General features: G+C 31.8%; 3 protein-coding genes across 3 annotated transcripts in view; all 3 read left to right on the forward strand.

The window, feature by feature from the left end:
• The window catches only part of LOC126758732 (polyhomeotic-proximal chromatin protein), a 174,721-nt gene that overhangs the window by 34,641 nt on the left and 116,060 nt on the right, over window positions 1-24,020 (forward strand).
• On the forward strand, window positions 272-22,275 carry LOC126758743 (protein snakeskin-like). Its single transcript, XM_050473118.1, has 3 exons — window positions 272-494; window positions 19,396-19,513; window positions 21,731-22,275. Exons 1-3 carry the CDS (start codon window positions 453-455, stop codon window positions 21,952-21,954), a joined length of 384 nt encoding a protein of 127 aa, XP_050329075.1. The 5' UTR covers window positions 272-452; the 3' UTR covers window positions 21,955-22,275.
• LOC126758746 (uncharacterized) lies at window positions 17,557-19,389 on the forward strand. The gene is made up of 2 exons (XM_050473121.1): window positions 17,557-18,627; window positions 18,900-19,389. Exons 1-2 carry the CDS (start codon window positions 18,528-18,530, stop codon window positions 19,115-19,117), a joined length of 318 nt encoding a protein of 105 aa, XP_050329078.1. The 5' UTR covers window positions 17,557-18,527; the 3' UTR covers window positions 19,118-19,389.

Raw genomic sequence — 24,020 nt, forward strand, 5'->3', positions numbered from 1 at the left:
TGAGCCACTGCATGTCAGTAAAGTTTAGCGTTTATAAAATTTATAGGTCAGCTCGTTAAAGCAACATGTTGTTGTGTCTCACATTCAAAAAGAGTTTCTAGCAATATTTTGAGAGCGCTTCAAAGCAACATGTAACTGTGATAGCAACAACGCGATTCAATGTCAACAATGCAAGTTGACAGCCGAAATGACGAAACCGGCGAAGCGCGTTGCTCCACCAACCAGTCAGCCGAACCCCAAACGAAGCGATGCTAAATTGGTGGCACAGACGAAACTAACAATCAGTACGTATTGAACGGTCGCGAAAGCAACGCGCTTGTTGTGAACAAATTGAATTTAATTAAAAATAAAATAATATACAGAAAATAAGCTGCTGTGTAAACAAGTGTTTCTGCTTGTGCGAAATATACATATAAAGGAATAAGAAAGTCATTTCAAAACAGAAAATAAAAATGGAGTTCAACAATCGTCTTTTGCTGAAAATCATTGAGCTGGTAAATTCACAACGCATCTGTTTTTATAATTAAATATTGCCGAAATATTCCGGCGCAATTTATGGACTTGATGATGACAATTGAATAATTGAAATAAAGCGCTAAAATTCGATTGCGTGATTGCATTCAAATTAAATTGTTGAAAGAAAAAAAATAGTTTTAATGTTTGAGCAAAGAAAAAAAATTAATTGATTAATTGGACAAGTAATTTAATTATTTAATTTTTGTGGTTAAAATTTAATCGTGCAATTAAAAAAGTATTTTTGAATTAAAGTTTTGATTGTAGTATATTTTTTATTAAAAAATACAGAAATTACACCTATCTAATGTCATATTTAGAAGTGTTTTCAATGACAATCTTAATATCGTTTTGATAATAATCTAATTTTTTTTGGTAAATCTGAATAAAAATATAATTTTTTTTCAATTTTTTTTGTTGTTCTGCAATTTAAGTAATTAAGAAATAATTTTTTCTAAATTTGTGTTGTCATAGTGTTTTCAAAACTGTTCATATATTACTATACTTTTATGGTGAAAATCGTCTACGTTGGCACATTTTCTGAAAAATTTAGCACGTTACAATAAGTGTAAAATAAATATTGTATAAGTCAAAAATCATTAAAAAATATGTGAGTAGAAAAATGCAGTTGTATCTAACCAGGTCTCGGAACCTGAGTCTCATTTATTATTATATACCTTAATTTTTAGATTTTAGAGTTCTGAAAATATGCTTTATGAGCATGTTCTGAGTTTCGCTATTTCCGCACGATGTAACAATAGCCATATGAACCCTGAAGTTATATATTAAAGTAAAGGAAGCATCGCGAGGGAGCTTATGATCTCTGGGTTGCCTATGCTCGATTTGTTGCTTGCTTCTCGTGGGTTGGTTATCCTTGATGCAACCTCGATGGGAGTTGTGGATTCCTTAGAAAAAACATCTGTCCATCTTTTCGCAGGAGGTTTCTTGGAAGCACGAGGCTTTTTGAGCCAAATCTTTTTCTTCTGTAACCTTGGGTAGGGACCTGCGTGTACTATAAGTACATTACTATTCGCAGCTAAGCCAGTTGGCATGGGTCTTCCACTATCCGACATCTTTAACTCCAGTATTAGGCTGAGCTCAGTCTTACCAAATAAAATAATAAAAAAATATTGAAATTAAATTAAATAAAATAAAATGAAATAAAATAAAATAAAATAAAATAAAATAAAATAAAATAAAATAAAAAAAAAAAAATAAAATAAAATAAAATAAAATAAAATAAAATAAAATAAAATAAAATAAAATAAAATAAAATAAAATAAAATAAAATAATATAAAATAATATAAAATAAACTAAAATAATTTAAAATAAAATTAAAAAAAAAAATTAAATAAAATAAAATGTAATTGAATTAAATTAAAAAATAATAAGAAAATACAAAAAAGCTTTTTTTTAAGTAAAAGATCAACAGTAGAATAAAATAAAATAGAATAAAATATTAAATTCTAGTAAATAAAATAAAACTAGAATTTTAAAAACATATATTTTTTCTGTTGTAATTGAACTATATTTTGATAAATATTACTAAACGTTTTTAACTATTTTTCAAATGAAATAAAAATAAATTAAAATAAAATAAAACAAAATTAAATAAAAAAAAATAATAATAAATATAAAAAAAATATTCTTAGGTTTAAATGATTAATAAGAAAAAAAAATTAAATTAAAGTGAATAATATAAAGTTAAAAGCTTAAAAAATCATTATTTTTAAGTTAATATTATTAAAAATTCAGTTTTAATAACATTGAGCAATACTTATATAAATTTTTTATATTTCGCTTTCTAATAATACCAAACAGACTAGAGTATAATGGTATTGGTCATTTATATGTATACTTGTATATGTATATACCATCAGACATATATAATTTACCATAATTGTGATGAATAGCAAACTTTTTTTGTTTTCAAAATCTGCTGCTTGCAGCTTATTTTATTATCATTTCATATATCACATTTAAATTTGCTTTTCAATACATAATTTGTGGGAAAAAATAGCTTTTTTAACCACAAAGTTGTCACTTGAAGTTGCTTGGCTTTAGCTATATGCAAACATACATACATACACATACATATATGTATATATAGCTCTACATTTACTTATGAATATCTTGTTATATTGCTTGATACATACTCTAGTCCATTGTCTGAGGACAATGCACAGTAATACGCATTACCGGTTGCTGTCTAATTCTACTTTTACCCTCCACACAAGTTTATAATCTACACAAATGTATGTACATATATATCGCATACATGCTTACATACGCACATTTCCTTGATGTCTACCCTCCAATCAATACCACGAAAATATCACATGATTTTGTTCTCCTGAATTTATACGCTGCGCCACTAAAATTCATCAAAGCAATTACTGTGGTTATTGTTGTTTTTACAACCGACTTTAATGCTATTTCATGCTATTGTCGTAAATGTTTTCTGGTTATCCTTGAAGCAAAATTGCACGATTTTTAATTTCACACAAACACACATACCTTTCAGCTGTGAAAGTAGCATAAAAAGGTTGCGCAACATGTTTATAAACATTTTGAGTATCTGGCATACTTTTATTTGTGTGTTGTGACATCACTGCCAGTTCTTGTTGTGTGTGTGTGTAGAATACAATGTCCGAATGGCTCACTTTATTATGGCGCGTAAAGTCAAGACAAGCCCGTAATGTTTAACGCGCACAAAGAGTAGAATACATGAAAGCGAAATAAGAATGAAGTCATTTGGAACAATTTAATTACGCCTGTCTGGTCGCACAACTATTTTTAACTATTTTTAGGCGGTGCGCTAATCTAAGCTTCAAATAATGCGTGTGATCTAGCTTTGTTGAAAATGTGCTTAAATTTTTTAATTTTTGTTTATAAATTTTTTTTATAATTTTTTGTATTTTTATTTTTTTTTCGTTACTATAATTTTCTATTTATTTTATTTTTTTATTAGTTTTATTATTTTTTTTTTAATTTTTTTAATTCTTTTTTTTTAATTTTTTAATTCTTTTTTTTTAATTTTTTAATTCTTTCATTCCTGAATTTATTATGTTGTTAAATGAAGGTAACTGTTGTTTTTTTTAGTTTTTCTGAATTATGCGTGAGCTACTTCTCTTTTGCTTCGTTTCCTTTTTCGCATTTTGTCTTCACATGCGTAATTCATTAACTTCGTCTTCGCAGGTAAACATTTTTGTTTGTAGCGTGTGAACTTATAAGGCTTCCTCAATTTATGGACACATACCAAATCGTTTGGTTTGGCGTACCTAACAACAATTACGGTTGTTTTGTTATTCATGCCGCAATACAAAAATTCAAAATAGTCGTTGCGTATACTTTCGGTGGTAACTTTTGCTTTCGGGAAGGCTTAGCTACGCATATTGAATTTCGCATTAAATTTCGGCAATTTGCTTTAATGTCTATAGCAATCAAAGGCACATCTTAAATTTACATACAAACATACATCTATTGTTGTCTGCTTTTGTTAAGCCGGTTTCAAAAGCAATTGGATTTATATGTACATACATACATATGTATGTATGGCATTGTTGTTTTCTCAAACTCTGTTTTGTTTCCGAAGTGATGTCATTTTGGTATTTTTTGGTACTTTTTCGGAGATAAATGCTGTCGAAGAATGAATCTCAGGTTAGAAATGATTTCTGAAGATTAATTCTAGGCATAGAAAATGTAAATGGAGGCATAAAGAGATATATACATATTTACGGAAATAGTTACATACACGACTCTTGTGTTTATGTATGTTAAGCAAAATGTACAACAATAAGAATAAAATTCTGAATTTGGTTATTATCGCCATAATTATGGTTTACAATTAACCTAGGACCATTATTAAGCAATAAAAGAACTAAAAAGAGTTTTTTTTTTTATAAAAAGTCCGTTTGACGTCTTTTGTGGATTATTCCATGAATTTCTGCTTCGTCAGGAATACAATTTTGATTTAGTTTTGGGTGTTTTTTTTAGACATGTGATTTTCAAAGAAGCACTAGTTTTTTTGCAGTTGTTCTTTTGACAACTGTTTATTGATTTATAATTTGGTTTGCTATTTCAAATCATTTTCGATCACTAGAAAACTTTAATCGCTCACTTTTGGTTGAATGAGTAGGCTAATAACTAAAATTGTCGCATTTGGTGTGACGATAATCCACAAGACAATGTTGGGAATCATTGGTTCATATTTCTTCAAAAATTAACGCTATAAGGCCATGATTAATGACTTTTTCGTATCTGAACTGGAGGATGTTGATGTGGTCGACCTTTGATTCCCCACAAGAGAAAGCTACTTGCCATATATCCAACGAAATAATCAATTTAATGAAAGAAACTTTTCGTGATCGCTTTATCTCGTGTCATGGGCCAGTGCGTGGCCTTCAAGTTCATGACATTTAACACCGCTGGACTGTTTTTTGCGGGGTTAAGTGAAGTCGCTTCTCTATGTAGCGCATTATTACAGACCTACAACCATTGCGCCAACAAGTGGTCGAAAATTGTGCATCTTGGCTGAAATTTAGTCAAGCAAACGCCGAATAACACTCAAATAGTATTCTTTGTTGACAGTTTGGCCGGTCGGAAGGATTTTGGAGTGCACCACACTTCGATAACCGATGAAAACGGACAACATAACCTTCATTTTTTACCTGCTTTGACGCGGGTTCTTGGTTTCAGCTCGCTTTTGCCACGATACTCGGCCGATTTATCGTTTGTTTTTGAGTCGTAAACGTTACTCTAAGACTCATTTCCAGTTATGACATCCTGGTAGTCGGAAAGTATCGTTACACAGACGCTAACGCGATGCTGTCTTTCGAAAATATTTAGCGCTTTAGGAACCAATTGTGATCTTTCAAAATGGTTTTCACTGATCCATCCGATACTCCAACTATCCCAATAAGATCTCTGATTGTTAATCATCGATTCTCATATTCCAATATCTATATTTTATTGACATGCTGCTCATCACTTGATGTTGATACTGCCTGGACGTGATTCGTCGTCAACGCGTTCTCGCCTCTCTTTGAAAGATTTGTACCAATCAAAAACACTTGCTCGCGACAAGAAATTATCACCGAAACCTTTTCCCAACATTCTGAACATTTCGGGACTAGAAATTTAATTCCGCACACAAAAAATTATGGAACTTGTTTTTTGAATAATTTCACTCATCGCAAAAATCGCCAAATGCACTTTATTTTCTCATAAAGACAAGCGTATACTAATGCTTGATGTGACATTTGGCATAGATGTCACTGAGTCATACCAACCTAGAAAAAAAAAAATTGGACGAATGGGAAATTTAAATTAATAATTCTTACTATTTCTTGCCTACAGTAGTATTTCAGATAAAACTCTCGTTATGGCTCTCGTCTTAGCTGTTGGTATTTTCCTTAGGACGACTGATAAAAGAACCAAATATAGTATTGATATATGGTTCAAAGTACTTTAAACCCAACTTTGCTGAATCCAAGGTCCATCAAATGATAATATATTTAATAATTACAATAATAACAATAAAAATCGAAGTTAAATCTCTATTTTAAAACCCGAGTGATTACAAATAATCTCTGCTCCATAAAAAAGTAAATTTTGTTTAATTTATGGGTCATTTGTCCAACACTCTGGTGTTTAATTAAATACGGCAAAGCTTTATTTTTATTATTTCAAATCAAAGTAATTTGCTTTTTACACACAAAAAAAATTTAATTTGTTTACTTTGTTTTGCCGACAGTTCTATGATGTCATGCTGCCAAATATCGCACATACGCGCACATATAAACATACAAACACAGAAGAAATGCTAATTTGAATATAATATATTTTTCGCAAACAACCACAATATATCTATATAGGTGTAGGTGTGTATGTACCTGTTGTGTGGACAAATAATGAATTGATAAAGCTTTTTTTGTGTCCATTTTCGTCTCGTTCCATTGTATTCCCAAGTTAAACGCACTTGAGTTCTGAACCCGATTTAGGCGTTACTTTCGGCGAGAAGACAGCTTTTTGTCATTTATTCTCATTTATTTCAGTACAGTTTAATTTCCACTAGCGCTTTGAATGCGAATTTTAATCAAATTTAATTGAGATAGATTAGTTAGGATGTATGCCTTAGGTATTAAAAGTCTTTGGAAGTAGACACGCTTATATAATATTTACATATATATTACAAACATAAAGTATATATAAATATTAAGAATAAATATATTCAAGGGAACTAAAATAAATGAACAAATGACTGTTAATTTTATAAAAATGATTACCGTAGTAATGTAATCTTAATTAAAACAAAAATTTAAAGTAATTTAATGAATGAGTGAATGCATTATTTACTACAATATTTATTTACCGTTACTCAGTGGGTGGCGTTATTTACAGGCACAGACTCAGTAGTGAATAAATTTGTGTATGAATCAGTACATCTGGTCAACGCCATTAATAAATGTACAGCCAATTTTATGTGGCAATAAAAATGATGTTTACCGTAAACTCATAATTCAAAGGCGAAGCGACAAGTAATAAAGCTTCTGTAGCAAAACTAGGTGTGAGAAAACTACTAAACTTTTAGATGTTTACCGGAAAATGAATAAACGTACTGTTAGTGAGTATTTTTCGAAACTTCTTAAAGTAAAAATTTTACAACTAAAAGAGACATTTTGAGTCATCAACTCGAGTTTAAGTTTTGGGGTACTGAGTGTGGTGTTTAAGAAACCCTGACTTTGATTATGAATTTTTTTGAAAATTATTTGCAAAAAAATTTCATATCTAAACGTTACTTTGAGTCATAAAATGGTCTTTAAAGTTTAGGGTACTTAGAGTGGTGTTTAAGAAATCCTTAGTTTTTTATAAATTTTTTTGAGAAATATTTGTAAAAAAAATTTCATATCTAAACGTTACTTTGAGTCTTAGAGTCATAAACTCGAGTTTAAAGTCATAAAACTTAAAGTCATAAATTCGAGTTTAGAATTTGGGGTGTTTTTAGTGGTGTTTTAGAAGCTCTGAGTTAAATAATATATATTTTCTAAAATTTAAGAAAAGACTACATTTGAAAGAAAACTGTTCAAACAAGAAACTCGAGTTAAAGGAATCGTGTACTCAAAGCGATATTTAAGAGACTTTGAATATAAATTTAGATTTTTTTGTGGTAGAGAAATCATCAAGAGCAAAAGTGCGAAGTTAAAAAGGGGTGTTTAAGACGAGTTAAAGCATCTTTTCTGTTCTAACAGAAACATTTAACCAAAATATTGGCAAATCAGTGTTGTACCACCATAAACTCCCAAAAGAAATGTTAGTTAAGATGAATTAAATGCATTTTTTTCTATTTTAAACTCTTTTTTTTTCCTACTGTAAACTCCGTGTTTATACTTAGTGTTTCATACAGAGGAAAGTGCGCTAAAATTTTGTCCTTGTCTCCAAAAACAACAATAAGCGCTGTTTCAACGAGTTAAAGAATATTTTTTTCTATAAATTTTTCTCATTTTTCCTCCATTTTTCTATAAATTTGAGTTTGCTTACTCAAAAACCAAAATCTTACATGCAGTAGACATTCAAATATTGCCACATTTAAAGCGATCATGCTGACTATTTTTCGATAGAAAATTTTCCGGTCACGTCGGCGTATGAGTAACCTACGCGTTCGCTTTGAAAGTCACCCGTAAGTTTCTAATACATTTTTGTGATAACTTACTTCATTCGCTAAGAATTTCCGCACTTATATCAGCATCCATAAAAAACACTTTTGCTCAGAATTCCCTTTATTACTTCACAAGCATATAAATTTTATATATTTATAGTTTAGATGTGTCGGTACATAATTACATATATAATTTATGTATAATATATATGAATTAATGAATCAACTGTGGCAAATATTTATATACTTAAATAAATTCCTCAACGCCTTTTATTTACTTATTCGTTTATATATAATTATGTACGCATATATGTTTATACGTATAAACAGTAGGGATGGACCAAAAAACGCGAATATCGTTTTTCGTTTCAATAGGTTCTTAGCTACCTCTTAAAACAACTCTCCTAAAATGAGTCTTTATTTTACAGCTATATTTTCTTATTATCAGAGAGAAAACTTCAAATCTCGCTTATAGCTTCTTGAAAAAATATCTCGTTTAATAAATATGGTAGGAAATTTAGTGCTCTACAAAAAGGTTCGAACGATTTTTTCAAAAACCTAACCCTTTAAAAGATATTAACGTTCGAAATTTGATTAATTTAAGGCACATTTTTTTTCTCACAGGTATAAAATTTATAACTCCATGAAACAAAAGCTTTTTATATTGCAAAACTCATATTTTGAAAATTTCATAAGAAATTTACTGCTCTACAAAAATGTTCGTGGAGGCGAAGGACCTTCCAGTTACAATTAAGATATCATTCTTGGAGAAATTTTCTTTGAGGTGTCTAACAACTTTTTTCAGAGTACAAAGCAAAAAATATATTCGTTTTCTTTGACCTACCCTAATATATGTATATATATATATATATAATTTATAGGCTCAGCGCTTATAATGACATCATTCGTTTATCACTAGATTAAAGAAATAAATAAAAAAAAACGCTATTTGCTCACTTATTATAATAACAAGGTCATAAACAAGCTATATAATCCGATCTGAACAATTTCTTCGGAGATTATATTATTTTAATAGAAAATGGGATTACTCATTATCACCGAGATTTCAATGTAAAATAAAAGCGCCTCTTTTCCAGCTTTACAGAATGCAAATTATTGATAATAAAAATGCACAAGAAATACATTAAGAATGTGATTACTCACTTGGAGAGCTTTTTTATGCATGAAAATGTGTGGGTGTGCGTGGATAGCATGCGTAAATGCAAGCGATCGCTATAGAGACATTCAAGATCACAATTAGCTGACCGTTTTCTGGAGAACATGTGTATGTGTACATTTATGTGTAGATAGATATTTATATGTAGACATGTATACTTAAAAACTTTGTATTCTCTTTGGGACGTTAAATTATATACACTTGCGTTGAATTTTTATTACAAATTCTTTTTTAATTTCACTTTTAATGTGTGTTCGATGAGGTCATACTTGAAAGAAATGGGTTGCAACAATCATATATATATACATTTTTTTTTATACTCTCGCAACAAAGTTGCTAAGGAGAGTATTATAGTTTTGTTCACATAACGGTTGTTTGTAAGTCCTAAAACTAAAAGAGTCAGATATAGGGTTATATATACCAAAGTGATCAGGGTGACGAGTAGAGTTGAAATCTGGTTGTCTGTCTGTCCGTCCGTCCGTCCGTGCAAGCTGTAACTTGAGTAAAAATTGAGATATCATGATGAAACTTGGTACACGTATTTCTTGGCTCCACAAGAAGGTTAAGTTCGAAGATGGGCAAAATCAGTTGACTGCCACGCCCACAAAATGTCGAAAACCGAAAACCTATAAAGTGTCATAACTAAGCCATAAATAAAGATATTAAAGTGAAATTTGGCACAAAGGATCGCATTAGGGAGGGGCATATTTGGACGTAATTTTTTTTTTTGGAAAAGTGGGCGTGGCCCCGCCCCCTACTAAGTTTTTTGTATATATCTCGGAAACTACTATAGCTATGTCAACTAAACTCTATAGAGTCGTTTCCTTCAGGCATTTCCATATACAGTACAAAATGGAAGAAATCGGATAATAACCACGCCCACCTCCCATACAAAGGTTATGTTGAAAATCACTAAAAGTGCGTTAACCGACTAACAAAAAACGTCAGAAACACTAAATTGTACTGAAGAAATTATAGAAGGAAGCTGCACCCAGGCTTTTTTTAAAAATTGAAAATGGGCGTGGCGTCGCCCACTTATGGACCAAAAACCATATCTCAGGAACTACTAGACCGATTTCAATGAAATTCGGTATATAATATTTTCTTAACACCCTGATGACATGTACGAAATATGGGTGAAATCGGTTCACAACCACGCCTTCTTCCAATATAACGCTATTTTGAATTCCATCTGATGCCTTCTCTGTATAATATATACATTAGGAACCAATGATGATAGCGGAATAAAACTTTACACAAATACGGTATTTGAAAAATATATAAATGACGGATAATGAAATATCGATTATCACTTTATCATGCGAGAGTATAAAATGTTCGGTAACACCCGAACTTAGCCCTTAATTACTTGTTACGAATAGCTTCGCATAGACGACGCATAATACTCAAAAAGTATTCCTTGTTGACAGTTTAGCCGATCGGAAGGAATTTGGAGTACATCACAATCCGATAATCGAATAAACTGTCAACATAATAATGCTTTTTGAACTGCTTTCACGTGGTTTTTTTGATTTCGGCTTACCTTTTCCACCGATTGATCGTCCGTTTTCGGGTCGTAAGCACAGATCAAAGACTCATCCGCTAGTAATAATATGTTTCATGACATCCTGGTAGTCCAAAAGCATTGTTTCACAGACGTTAACGCGACGATGTTTTTCGAAAAAATTTACTTTCTTCTTCTTTCAAAATGGTTTTCACTGATCCTTACGATATTCCAACGATGCCATCGTCGATCCTCAAGCACCAACGTGTTGATCATCAGTTGATGTTGATGGTCGTCGTGAACGTGGTTCGTCGTCAACGCGTTATCGGCTCTCTGTGAATAATTTTTACCCATCAAAAACACTTGTTCGTGACAAGCCATACCACTGAAGACCTTTTCTAACATTTCTTTGTTGAATAATGTTCATAATTCAACTAAAAATTTACTTGCTTAGTCATTGACACATTTTTGGTTCCAAATTTTATAGATATTGTTGACCGATTGAAATACACAACGAAATTCCCAGTAGCCTTACCAGGTGTCTCTCCATATTTAGTTTTATCTTGAGATAACTTTTTATCGAATCTTGGCATCGAAGCATATACTTAGATAACATACAAACAAATGATATACATACAATGGACTTTCCCAATAATAACAATTGACGTCTTAAACTGTCAACAGCACTACTTAGTATGTGACAAGTCTAAGCCTTCAGTTAATTACCACGTAGCTGTTAATTAATTGTGCGCATGTATATAGTACTTATAGATAGATATACATATAATATGTATACTCGTGTGTCATAAGCAAATTATGGGCGCCTAGACCACTTGCTGCTTTCTTAAAATACTTCAAAATTCAAGTGCAATCGAAAAAATTTAATACAGATTGATTATAAGTATTTTTATTATACATTAGCATAATTTAATATGGAAATATAAATTCTTTTTTATATTTACATACTTGAATAAAGCGTTTAAGCGCTAAATATACGGCGATAACGCTCGCCAACGGTCTGCCGCGATAACAGTTAAGTCGTAAACACCCTCAATTAATCATCTCAAGCTGTTTGCATTATCTATTTTTATATTCTTCCATTGCTTTAAATGTATTGAAGTCGTTATTAATATTAATTAAGTCTTGTGGAAATAAGTGGAGAACACTTGCGCTGCCAATATGTGATACCAAAGTCTTTTGATGATACTCACAATCAGTGAATTCGCTAAGAGTTATTTAAATATTTGTATTTATAATAGCAAGTGTTAGAATTGTCTACAATAGCTTGTAGAGAATTAGTAGGAGTTATGAGAATATAATGTTTTGGAGCCATGTGAGTCACTGAGCTTATTTTTGTTTCGACTGTTTGTTCGAAATAGAAGAAAATAGAAAGAGAAATCCTCCGCTAGATGGCACCAGATTCTATAAGTGCTATAATTGAGATTTTAATTGATAAGACAGCTTTGTTGGCAAACAATTTTTTAAGAAAAGGAAGCACAGAGGTGGTTTTGATGGGTATTTTTAGGTATCTTTCAAAAATATTGCCTACAATTAGGCGCAAAATGATATCTAAACATTGATTATCTTTATATATACATTTATATAACGTGTATTTTACAAATGCTACTGGATTAAGGAAAATTTGTGCTTTGACTTGAACAATTTACTTATTTGCATGAAATTGTTGCCTACTATTAGGCGCTTTGGCCAAAAAATATTTAGATGGACCTTCTTTCATACTGGGTTTAGGGCAATTTTGTGCTTTGCATTGAACAATTGACATATTTGTATCAAATCATTGCCTACTATTAGGCGCTTTGGCCAAAAAAGTATTCAGAGGGGCCTTCTTTCTTATTCTGTTTCGAAGAAATTTCTGTAAAATAGTTGTTGTTGTTATTGTAGCGACAGAAAACAGAAATCCGGGTCGGCTCCGGTTGCTTAGACCCGACTGTCGAAATGAATTTAAAATTCATAACCTACGATTTGGCTTATAAATCAATACAGATTTTTTAGTAAAAATTAATCTAAATTTAACTCTAGCCACTTACTGAAACTTTGAGATATACCATCTGATTTTACTTGGACTAACGAAAAAAGGTAAAATTTTCGGGTATTTTATTAAAAATCTTGACTATCGCCTTCAAGATACGCCGTTTTGGACCAACACAAGCATGTCTGTGCTTAATACAATTTTCCATACAGTTGTTAAAAGCCTCAGTTGCGATTGCCGAATTTTGTGTTTTTTCCTTTTTTGCCTCTTTTTCAAAGCATCATTCGCTATATTATTGGACACTTTCACAGTAATATAAAGAAAGAAAACAATTAAAAATAAGGAAATTAAAAAATTCGGTTTGCATGCGCAATTTGTATGCGGACCAGTCCGAATCAAATTTGATCAACTACACCCACATTCAAAAAACCGAATTTAATTTTTTGGAATAAACGTTCGTTATCTACTAGATAAAACTCGCATAAAATTCACATAACCTCACTTAACTGTGGTAAACAAAAAAAAAGCGCTGTCGCAAAATTCCTAAATTACCACTAATAGCCCATTAGTGTCCACTTAAATGCTACTTAAATTAATTGATTTATGACAGCAACTGTCAGTCAATAAAAATGACAGCAAGTTGACAATTACGCACCCATTTCAAGCGAATTTGACGTTCAAACGACACTGTTAGCTTAGTGAAGACGCCACATATTAAGACAGTTTGTATCAATATTGATGGAAAATAAAAAGTGATAAAATAAAACCATCATTTTATTAACTTTTGTGTGTCGTTGATATCTGCAACATCCTCTTTATCTATTTTTGTCCCATTTTATCATGAATTGTTATGTAAATATTACTGGTTTATATACTTATCCGTCAATATTGGCATTATTATTGAGCACCAGATAAATTGCAGTAGCACTTCAATAATATTGAAATTATGTTCAACAGTTGCTCAAAATTACAACGAAATTTACTTTATTCATTAGTGTTGGCAAACGTCATTGTAATATATATCTGTGATATAGACTATAAGCGTATCTACATTAATCTGCAGAAAATGCAAAAAAAAATTGCAGAAGGGTGTTGACTTACCACTTGAAGAAGGGAAATGACGTATTGAGTAATATAAATAATCGAAAAGAGGGAAATTAGCAGTACTCAGAGGTAATAAGGCAGTGATTATGGAACAATAATTCTGAGTTTAAGTTTTCCATCTCCGAAAGTTGTATGGATTTTATGGATGTTTATTTTTTATGGAGGGGTAAAGTTCAGGCCTTGGTCAGAGGTAGTGCACTTCTTTTTCAAAGTTCAAGTCCAGTGCCTTCATAAAAATTCAAAGATGTTATTGCTTTGATTTTTAAAATATTTTAAACTCGGCAATTGCGACGCCATATCCAGTAATCCCTCGGAAAAAAGATACGCCCGCTTTGGCAGGATAACTTTTTACAGGATCATCTAAAGTAAAAAAAGGTGTTTTAGTTAAAACCAGAAAAACCGAAAATTTGATTTTTGGCAGACGTTTTTACAAAAAAATTATAATTTCACTGAAATTTCGCGATATTTTTTTTTCAAATAGTTGTAATCGAAAAAAAAAAATAAAAATCCTTCGTCTAAGTCTTCAAAAATTGTGTTTAAAAGACCTGTGTAAAATGTTTTGAAATCGGTTGAATAGTTCTCGAGAAATCTTACCAACCGACTTCAAAAACACAGTTTCGAGAAAAGATTCGTTTAAAGACGGCGCACTTTGCCTAGCTAGCCTCGAGCGCCAGGTTCTCAAAGCTGTATCTCCGACACTATTACTCGGATCAACTTGAAAATTTACGACAATATTCTAGAGGTGTTGTAGAATTTAACCCCTTAGAATGTAACCCCTTATACAGCCTACGGTCATTGCTTTCAATAAGAATAATGAGCTCCAAATCACAACAAGATAAGCTCTGTAGGATTAAAACAAAACTGGCTGTCTATAGACTTGTGAATATACACATAGAATTCTGAATATATCACATAGCACTTCTAAATGCTCATCGTTCATAACAGTAGATTAAATAGAGCGCTAGGGATCTGGATATATTAAAGCTTTCGGGCTTAAAAAATTAATATTTTAATGAAATTATGTAGGTATAATTGAAAATTTTTGCGAGAGTAGAAATGCTGGTGCTTCTTCCAAGAAAACTATAGTCTAATAGAGGTCGCTTTGGAAGTCTAAATTTGTTATAACAGATCTTTGAAATAAATTGTAGTTTATATAAGCTGTCTTTATATGAAATCTCCCTTCTACCCTCTTTTTGACATATATTAAATTCTACTTAAAGCACTTAAATTCCGACTTATTTTATAATTTGTATTGTCATTAAATTTTGGCAGCAACACTAACCATTGTAACAGATTGTGATTCGAATTTTAATAGCACAATTTTATTATGCAAATGTTGCATTTGAAATAATAAATATTCATAACTTTTCACACTGTCTCTCCAAAATTTTGTCCAGCACAAAATTTGTCTTTGACGAAAGAGAAATTAAATAGAATTTTCGTCTGCCGAATATTTGCATAGTGACTTTATATATATGTATATATGTATACATATATATATCAGATATGTTGTAGGTAGTTTACTAGCAGAAGTGGCATAAATCAAAAATTAGAATATTTGGAAATTTCTGTAGAAAAATTCCAATTTAACAAAATTCTACCTAAACTCATTGTAAATGAAATGTTCCAGCTTAACGTCTTTAAAAGCTACCTTTATAATAATTTATATAAGGTAAAACATTCAAGTTGGGTAATTTTTGGGTACTCGGATGATTTTATTTCCCTTTTCGAGTTGTGTGATTCTTTTGGAAAATTAGTGCTAAGTACAGCAGCATTTTTTAGTTTTATTGTGAGCAGCAAATAATTTACATAGCAAAAATTGTTTCAAATTGCATGAAGTCAAGCATAAAATGAAAAAAGAGCAAATGTTATCATTGCTGAAATTTTACGCTTCAATGATTCACTAATTTGCATTTTGATTGATCGCTGACAATGCCGCAGGGAAGCTACGTACATATATGTATGTGTATAGTATGTGCTGGCATGAAATCAAGCGTTGATTGCAAGCGTATGATGTAATGCTATCGTAAAAGTGTTGTAACTTTAATTAGATAACAACAAAAATAATGTGACATTAAGCGTAATTTGAACACTTTAAATAATCGTGGATCCAAATCGACTATATGTATGTATAGTAGATGCATACTAATAAAGGGTAACCCATTTAGAGGTTACCGACTTGTTTAAAGAGAAAACACAGAAATTTCAAATTTAATGACGACCTTTACTTTGACATCGCAAAAGATTTAGGTATTTTGGTAGCATTAAAGTGCTTCATACCCAAAATATTACCTAAAATGTGTTGAGTCAATCCATTAGACATATCCTAAAACCTATGCTATCTCTCCGATAGCAACAAAACCAGTCCTATATTAATTTCTATTGTTCTACATTTTGTAACTTTGAAGAGTAAGACCTCATTCATTGTGTACTCGTACACTTTTTTCTTATGAATCACTAGGTTGCGTATCTTTATTTGTCTATACATACATGTATGTAAGTAAAATTTATATTAGCATATGAACTTGAATAAATATGTTCACACACTTGAATTTTAATAGTTTATGCATTAATAATAAATATATTTCAAGTTCAAAATAAATGTGTGCAATTGAAAACTCGCCGCGGAGTATTGTTATGGGAACATTAAAAAAAATTTATAGGTCTGCGAAAGACTGTTTTCATACTTGCTTAAAAAATATGTGTGTGGAATTTTAATTTGTTTTTGTTTATATTTGTTTACAATAATTTATACTGTAGCAGTATTGATTTTCAAACGCAAATCACGTTTTCCAAATGTTTTGTTATTGTTTGGGTTTTCTATTGCTGTTGTGTACAAATAAAGCAGTTATTATGAGACATTGTTTTTATAATTGACTAAGGACCAAATATGATTAACACACACAACTTCTAATAAATTTTTGGAGAATTTGGATTGAACCTTGCTTTTCTATGAAAGTAGATAAATGCGATTTTAGCTTCAGAGTCTATATAGTCACCTCCAAACAGCGAAAAAACTTTTTCGTGACAGAAGCACATTGACTAATTAGCAACGTAAGGTCTACAAAACCATTTGCAAACAGTGATCAATGCTGCAATAGGTTTTCAGACAATGTTTATGTAGTTCTTGAGCGGATCGGTGGATCATAGATTATACATTGTTCTGTAGTTCACTTCTTTAATGAGGTGAACATATGTATGTATTAAAAACAGCAATCAGTTCAAGCTTTTGATAGAAGGCATTGAAGGTAGCTGGGCTTACATAAGCACTTTAGAACCCCTCTTAAGGAGTTTCTATAGTGAAAAGTTAGTCTTCTTTTATCAAGTGTGCAAATTCAATACATTTAAACGCTAGTCTCCTTAGCTAATATATATAAAGTGAATTTAGTTCAACTTTCAAATTATTACTATACATTGTACAGGCTCAGTCATAGGTCAATTTAAGTTAAGGCACGAATTTATCTTTTGGCAAATAAAAATATATAACTTCTGCTCGTATAATCGAATGTTGTCTACAGTTTCTTTTGAATTGTTTATAAATACTTTTTTTTTCTTCTGTAAAATGTGTTTAATAGTTTCAAAATTTTTTTCCAATAACTGTAGACTTAAACTCACAGGTTTGGACCTGGTGCCTCCTATTGAGTTAACCTTCTCAAAATATATGATATTTTCCAGTCTATCACTGACTATTTATTATAGTCAAAATGGGCTTTAAATAACAATTTTTTGAAGTTTAGACTACAGCGCCACCTAGCGAAGTAATTTGGAATATACATTTGTTTTTTTCGAGATTGCTTTATTTTCGAATATGAGTCAAAGTCCAATAACAAATGCTATTTTTTAAATAACATAAAGACGGCGCCACCTATGAATAATTTATTGGCATAAACTATATACTTGCGTGACCACTATATCGTCACCTAAAATGCAAAACAAAAAATTCTCATAAAAAGAAATCGAAAATCGCTTTCAGCTATAATAACCTATAAGTAACCAATATATTAACTGATATAAAACCGATATACAACGAATATATAACCATATTATAACTAAAACTCCACTTTTGTCTCAATTTGAGTGGTTTTTATTACATTGTTTTTCCTTCGCCTGTAAACTTTTGAAAAGTTATGTTACGTTATTTCGCATTTTAACGACGACGACGAATTTTACTTTATGTATTTTTGGTAAAAAGTGAATCTGCCGAGTGTTTTCTCTTGGTTTCTTCTATTCTTCTAATGGGCTTTAAGAAAAATTATATTTAGCGCACTAAGTTTAGCTAAATTTGTATAATATATTGTTAAGATTTGGAATAGTAACAACACGTATTTACTCTTTCACAAAGCGTTAAATTGTCCTTACGTCACTCAAAGTTCATCGTTTTTCTAACTTTCTCAATTCGATTATCCAGTTCGTGTACTTTTATCTTCTCGCTCTTGTTGCTAAACCTCTCTGCGTAAAGTCTTTGCATCTTCAGTGTCCTATCCACTTGTGTGCATTTCAAAATATCGTTATTAAAAAAGTTGAGCTTGCTCTCTCTACCCACCTTCACTGTTGCAGGCTTTCATCACGAGCGCCATTGTCATGATCGAAATTATCAGCGACCATTCGTATACGAGTCAAGCGATGTTGGTCTGTGGCACTCTAACGGGTTATTTGATTATCTGCTGCACTTTGTTCCTCGGTAATTACCACTAATATAACTACCTAAAATAACTACCTAAATTCGAGTTACACCTACACCAGTTACTAATTAATCATTTGCTGATTACAAAGTCACACTTTACTATATGTTATAAACATTATAGACCGTTATGTTTTAGTTCAACATTGATAAAACATGACAAATTTATTTATTTTATCTCTTTTCTATTATTTTCGCTCTCGTTTTATGCCTTATTTGCATTGATTATTACTAACCCACGAACCCGGTTCTCCCTCCTTCTCACCGCTCAGGCCATCTACTCGGCGCTGTTATTGATAAGCGCATCGACTGCCTCTTCAGTATCGGCGCAATCATAATGTTTATCGCTTCCGGCGTCATTGTGCTAGACCGTTGGACCAATCAGTTACTACAGTCACAGGATCTTAATGCGTTAAAGGGTGCTGGCGCATTTATGTTAATAACTGCATTAATATTTTTTGCCGATACTTTTGTTATTGTACGCAGTTAAATAGTAATTAGTAGATAGCTAGATCTGTATTAAGTTCTTATAATAAATTTTGATAAAGTCTACAAATGTCTTTGTGGAAAATGTGCCAAAGTTGTGCTAAGTGCTTATAAAGTGTAATAATATAATAATAAATTATAATATACAAAATAAAAATTAAATTACAAGAAAATAAAATTTCCATAAATTAAAAAGGAAAAAGTCATCAAGTCATCAAGTCTTCGTTCGATAAGCTTTGTAAATAAATATTAATCAATGTTGTTGCCGAATTGTGTTTCTAGGGCATCGCGATCGCCTGTATTGTGCTTTGGGAGACCTCTGGCGCGTTGTCCTCGAGACCGCTGATCGTCTGCGGCACACTGGGTGGTTTCACTATCATCTGCGGTGTGCTGTTGATTGGTAAGTACATTTTATTTATATATTATATAAATTTGCATTATCTCGAAAATATGTCTACATATTTACTCAACTTTAAAAGTTAAAAAGTACAAAGAGAAGTACAGTGCTAATTTTAGTGAACAATTTTTGTTCCAAGACTTCACTTATTTTCCGTAAACTCTAAATTGTTACCTTATTGTTAATAGTTGCTAGTAAAAAATATATAATTGTGTAATCTACTCTTAGTTAATAAGTAGTGTTTAATACTAAGCTGTAAAATCCTAAATAGAATCTAGCTAATGGCTCGCAGAACGATGATGACACCGAATTTTTCTGATAAGAAAGCCAATATGATTAGCTCCCACGCCACAATAGAAATTTACTGGTTCCCTAGAATAAAAAAAGAGGTCGAAATTATCCTTTTGTCGTAAGCTATCTGTTAATACCCTGCACAGCTTGTCATGAAGGTTGTAAGGCCATAAATTAATATACATAGCTGCCAAATCAATCTAAATCAAGTCTTTGTGAAACTTTTTTATTTTATACGAGTTTTTTGACATAGTTTGTTATCCAAAACGTTACTACAATCTACGAAAAAATTGTTCAGATATATGTATGTAGGACTACTACGTAGGTTGCCTTTTATATTTCGGGATTTGGCAACACTAATGTGTTGCCATCTGGCAACTCACAATTTTATTGTAAAGTTAGACATTTTGACATACGAGCGCCATTTGTGTTTTTGACAGTAACTTAAAATATTCTTCTCGACAAAAAAACAGAATTTATTTTCGGGCGTTTATTTTTTAACAACTTTCGACATGGATTAGCTCAGCAACAGTGCATCGATGAATGTAATTCAAATTTTGACGATGAAGCTCCATTAAAGACCAGTGTTTAATGATGGTATGATGAATTCAATTGAGGTCGTAGATCACTCCAAGACGAATTTCGTGAAGGTTGTCAAAAATCAGTTGCTGTAGCGGAAACTATTGATACAGTGCGCAAACTGATATTGCTAGATCGTCATGTGATCTATCATGAGATTAAGACAACTATGGTCATTAGTGGCAACATTTGACTAAAAAAAATTTGTCCAAGTTGGATTCCACACAATTTGTCAATTTTTCAAAAAGACTCTTGTGGATTGGTAGAGAGAACTGTTAACAAAATACGGTAGCGGTGTTTCGAAACACGTCTATGACAAACAAACTTTTTGGAAAAAACTAGACATGTTGAAACCATACCATTAGAGAAATGCATATCAGTAAATTCTGAGTCGTATACAACCATTTATTTGCCAGTTGTTTTTCAAGAAACCAAGAAAACCAACCGGCGAAGACGGATCATTCTTCACCACGACAAGGCGAGCTCTCACACTTCGACTGAAACACCTGAATTTTTGAGTACTCAAAACATCGAATTGATGAGTCATCGTTCTTATAGTCCTGACTTGGCAAAGAATGACTTTTTTTATTCCCGTACGTAAAAAATAAAGCAAGAGGTTAGCGTTTCTTGACAACTGAAGAAGTGGGTGAAGCGTTCAGAAGACATGTTTTGGAAATACCTCAATCAGAATGGCAAAAACGCTTCAAAAATATGTTCAAATGACTGCGAAAGTGGAGTATATTGTGAAAAACACTTAAGCGGGTTTCGACGATTTAAATTGGTTTTTGTTCTTGAATCCCGAAATTGTTAAAGGCAACCTACATATTACATGCAGCTGTCATTATAACAGACCAATCGAAGATAAATTTATTTTTATCCTTATGCTTTGTTAAAGCACCCGTAAAGGGAAGGCATAGCCTCCATATAGACGAAGTTAACGTTATTTTGTGTTCTTTTTGGTTTTTTTTTATTTCTCACAACGAATAGGCTTATATCAAATATTTTGATTTAGAAGACCCTCAGTGACCTTTTTCCAATTTTTGATGTTAAAAATTTTGAGAAACATTACTCAGATATATATGTATATCCATCATTCCACATTACAAATTAGTATAGTATGTCAGCACAATTAATTGAAGACAGGTTCGACTTTTCGTATTCAAATGTTATAGTAATGGTATAGGTATAGTAAAGGTTAGTTTGTCTAACAAAATAATAGAAACTCGTGAGTAGACATCTGTTGACCAAAAGATAGGATCTTTTATTTTCAAATATGTGCCCAATACTAATAATGATATACAATTAAATAATTAAAAACTCTCTTTTCAACTTTTTTCATATTTATTCCAGGACACATACTCAACTCGATTGTAGAGAAGCGTCTGAATGCGCTCATCTCGATTTTGGGCTGCGTGCTCTTCGTCATCTCCGGCGCCCTGATCATCGATGAGTGGCATGATAACTCGAATTTCCTCTTCAAGGATCGCAAACGCAATGCCCTCGCTGCTGGTTCGTTGATGATCATCAACGGTGCCGTCTTTCTATTGGACACACTCTCCATTTGCAGAACGTAAATGAGAAAAAAAAAACAAATAATAATAATATTGAATAAAAAATAAATGTTGCATTTATGTATGTACTACATGTAAAGAAGCGAAACACACACACACACGCACACTCAAACGTATTTAAAGATCACAAACAAACGCATAAACTCTTCTTTAAACAAAGTTGCACTCAAATATACATACATACATACAAACATATAATATATTCATATTTTTAGAAATTTGTATTTTGCAAAAATTCTCATTGTTAAAACGAATTATAACTGTATTTGTACTGCTTTTGTCCCTGTCTTATTAGAATTAAATGTTTTTATATACATAAACATATATACAGATGCTTTTTGAATTAGTAAAGTGGGGAAGGATATGAGGTAAATGTTACACAGGTGAGTGAAGTAAGTAATTTGGAGGGTAAGATTGCCGTATCTATGGTACATATGTATATTCATTTATACGTTTGATATTTCTTATAATCATCATGTGCTCCATTAAGCAGACTATTATAATGACAGATATACTTATATATATAAATAATAAACATTTTATAATATGATTAAAAGTAATTTAAATAACTCATATGTCCGTATTTTTATGGTATTCTCGGTTTCAGGTTGTCACTGTTACTCATTTGAAACTTAGTGATCCGAATTTCACCTCTGTGTGTCTCTCTTTGTTCTTTCTGTGTGCTTTCCTCATCGCTCCGCTATTTTTGTTTCTCTCTTTTCGTTATATTTGATTTTTACTTTATTTAATAATTATATTATTAATTTATTTAATTACTCATTTGAAACTTAGTGATCCGAATTTCACCTCTGTGTGTCTCTCTTTGTTCTTTCTGTGTGCTTTCCTCATCGCTCCGCTATTTTTGTTTCTCTCTGTTCGTTACATTTGATTTTTACTTTATTTAATTTATTCTATTTTCATTGATTTCTTCTTCTCTACACCTACTACAGTCGCCGTGAAGTTCCGATAATTAAGGAAGTATCGAAAAATGCTTACGATTTGAATCGTTACTAGTAAATCTTTAACTGTAAGGACCATGTGTGTCTCTGATGGACTGGAAATGTTAAATATTTTTGTGATATTAGTTTAATCTTTACTTTAAGTAGTTAATAAATATTTATTATCCGAAAAGTCGATGAAATTTGTTTGATTATTTGGTGAGTTGTAGTTTCCCGAGGTTGTTTTATTCTATCCATTGGGGGTGTTTTTTACGTGGGGAATTCCAAACCCAGCGAACAACCCTGCGGAGGAGATGTTTCGCCTTCTCACTTTAGCTCGCCATCAAACGGGTGTTTTTTGGCTACCCAGAGGATACTTGGTCTAAGACCGGAAGTCGTGAGCTGCTTGAGCCACATGTAAAAGAATCGTTTCTGGTCACTCCCAAGTAAATGGCGCTTAGAGAACTTTCCTCACTTGCGTGAACTTCTACACATGGCTCCATCCTCCAATTTTCCTTCTTTTTCGGCTATACTCGCGTGAGCGGTGTCTACGCCAATAAAGAAGTTTTTTTATACAATTGGTCTAGGTTAACTAAAATTACACTGACTGTCTAACTGTCATGCTATATATAGACTTAAAGGTTCTTTCTAATGACGGTTGAAGGTTCATTATTAATTTGAGCTGAAGTATTCGTCATAAAGGACGTTAACGTTTTTTGCCAAGTTTAATAGATACTTGATATCTAATTCTGATACTTCATCGAGTTCTTTGAACAGTGGAGCTCCGACTAAGTAAGCCAAATTCTAGAAAAGGCCAGTCAGTAGCAGAGGAGGTGATTCCAGCGTGTCTCTCATTGCTACTTTTATTCACTTTCTACATGTGTCAAAGCCAACAACCGTCATGTAGTCTTCTTGAGACTGTGTGAGAAGTAGTTTGAGTAGAAAGCTTGCATGTTTTCATTTCACACCCATGCTTTTTTTAACTACGAACTGATCTTTCATCCGCTATTTCGTTTCTCGGAACGCCCATGTGATCTGGAACCCAGTATATATGCAACCGATTTCCAGCAACCCTTATATCTACCGTCTTCCTGTTGCTAAGAACATTCCTTTAAGAAATGCTTACCTCTC

This window comes from Bactrocera neohumeralis, chromosome 5 (assembly GCF_024586455.1).
Source record: "Bactrocera neohumeralis isolate Rockhampton chromosome 5, APGP_CSIRO_Bneo_wtdbg2-racon-allhic-juicebox.fasta_v2, whole genome shotgun sequence".
Classification (NCBI taxonomy): domain Eukaryota; kingdom Metazoa; phylum Arthropoda; class Insecta; order Diptera; family Tephritidae; genus Bactrocera; species Bactrocera neohumeralis.

What these genes read in the sequence shown, in the direction of transcription:
- LOC126758743 (XM_050473118.1), top strand. Translation starts at nt 453, where the DNA reads ATGGAGTTCAACAATCGTCTTTTGCTGAAAATCATTGAGCTG. An exon ending in TGCTGAAAATCATTGAGCTG is followed by an intron (nt 495 to 19,395) that starts GTAAATTCACAA and finishes TTGTGTTTCTAG; the next exon opens with GGCATCGCGATCGCCTGTAT. An exon ending in CTGCGGTGTGCTGTTGATTG is followed by an intron (nt 19,514 to 21,730) that starts GTAAGTACATTT and finishes TATTTATTCCAG; the next exon opens with GACACATACTCAACTCGATT.
- LOC126758746 (XM_050473121.1), top strand. Translation starts at nt 18,528, where the DNA reads ATGATCGAAATTATCAGCGACCATTCGTATACGAGTCAAGCGATGTTG. An exon ending in CTGCTGCACTTTGTTCCTCG is followed by an intron (nt 18,628 to 18,899) that starts GTAATTACCACT and finishes CTCACCGCTCAG; the next exon opens with GCCATCTACTCGGCGCTGTT.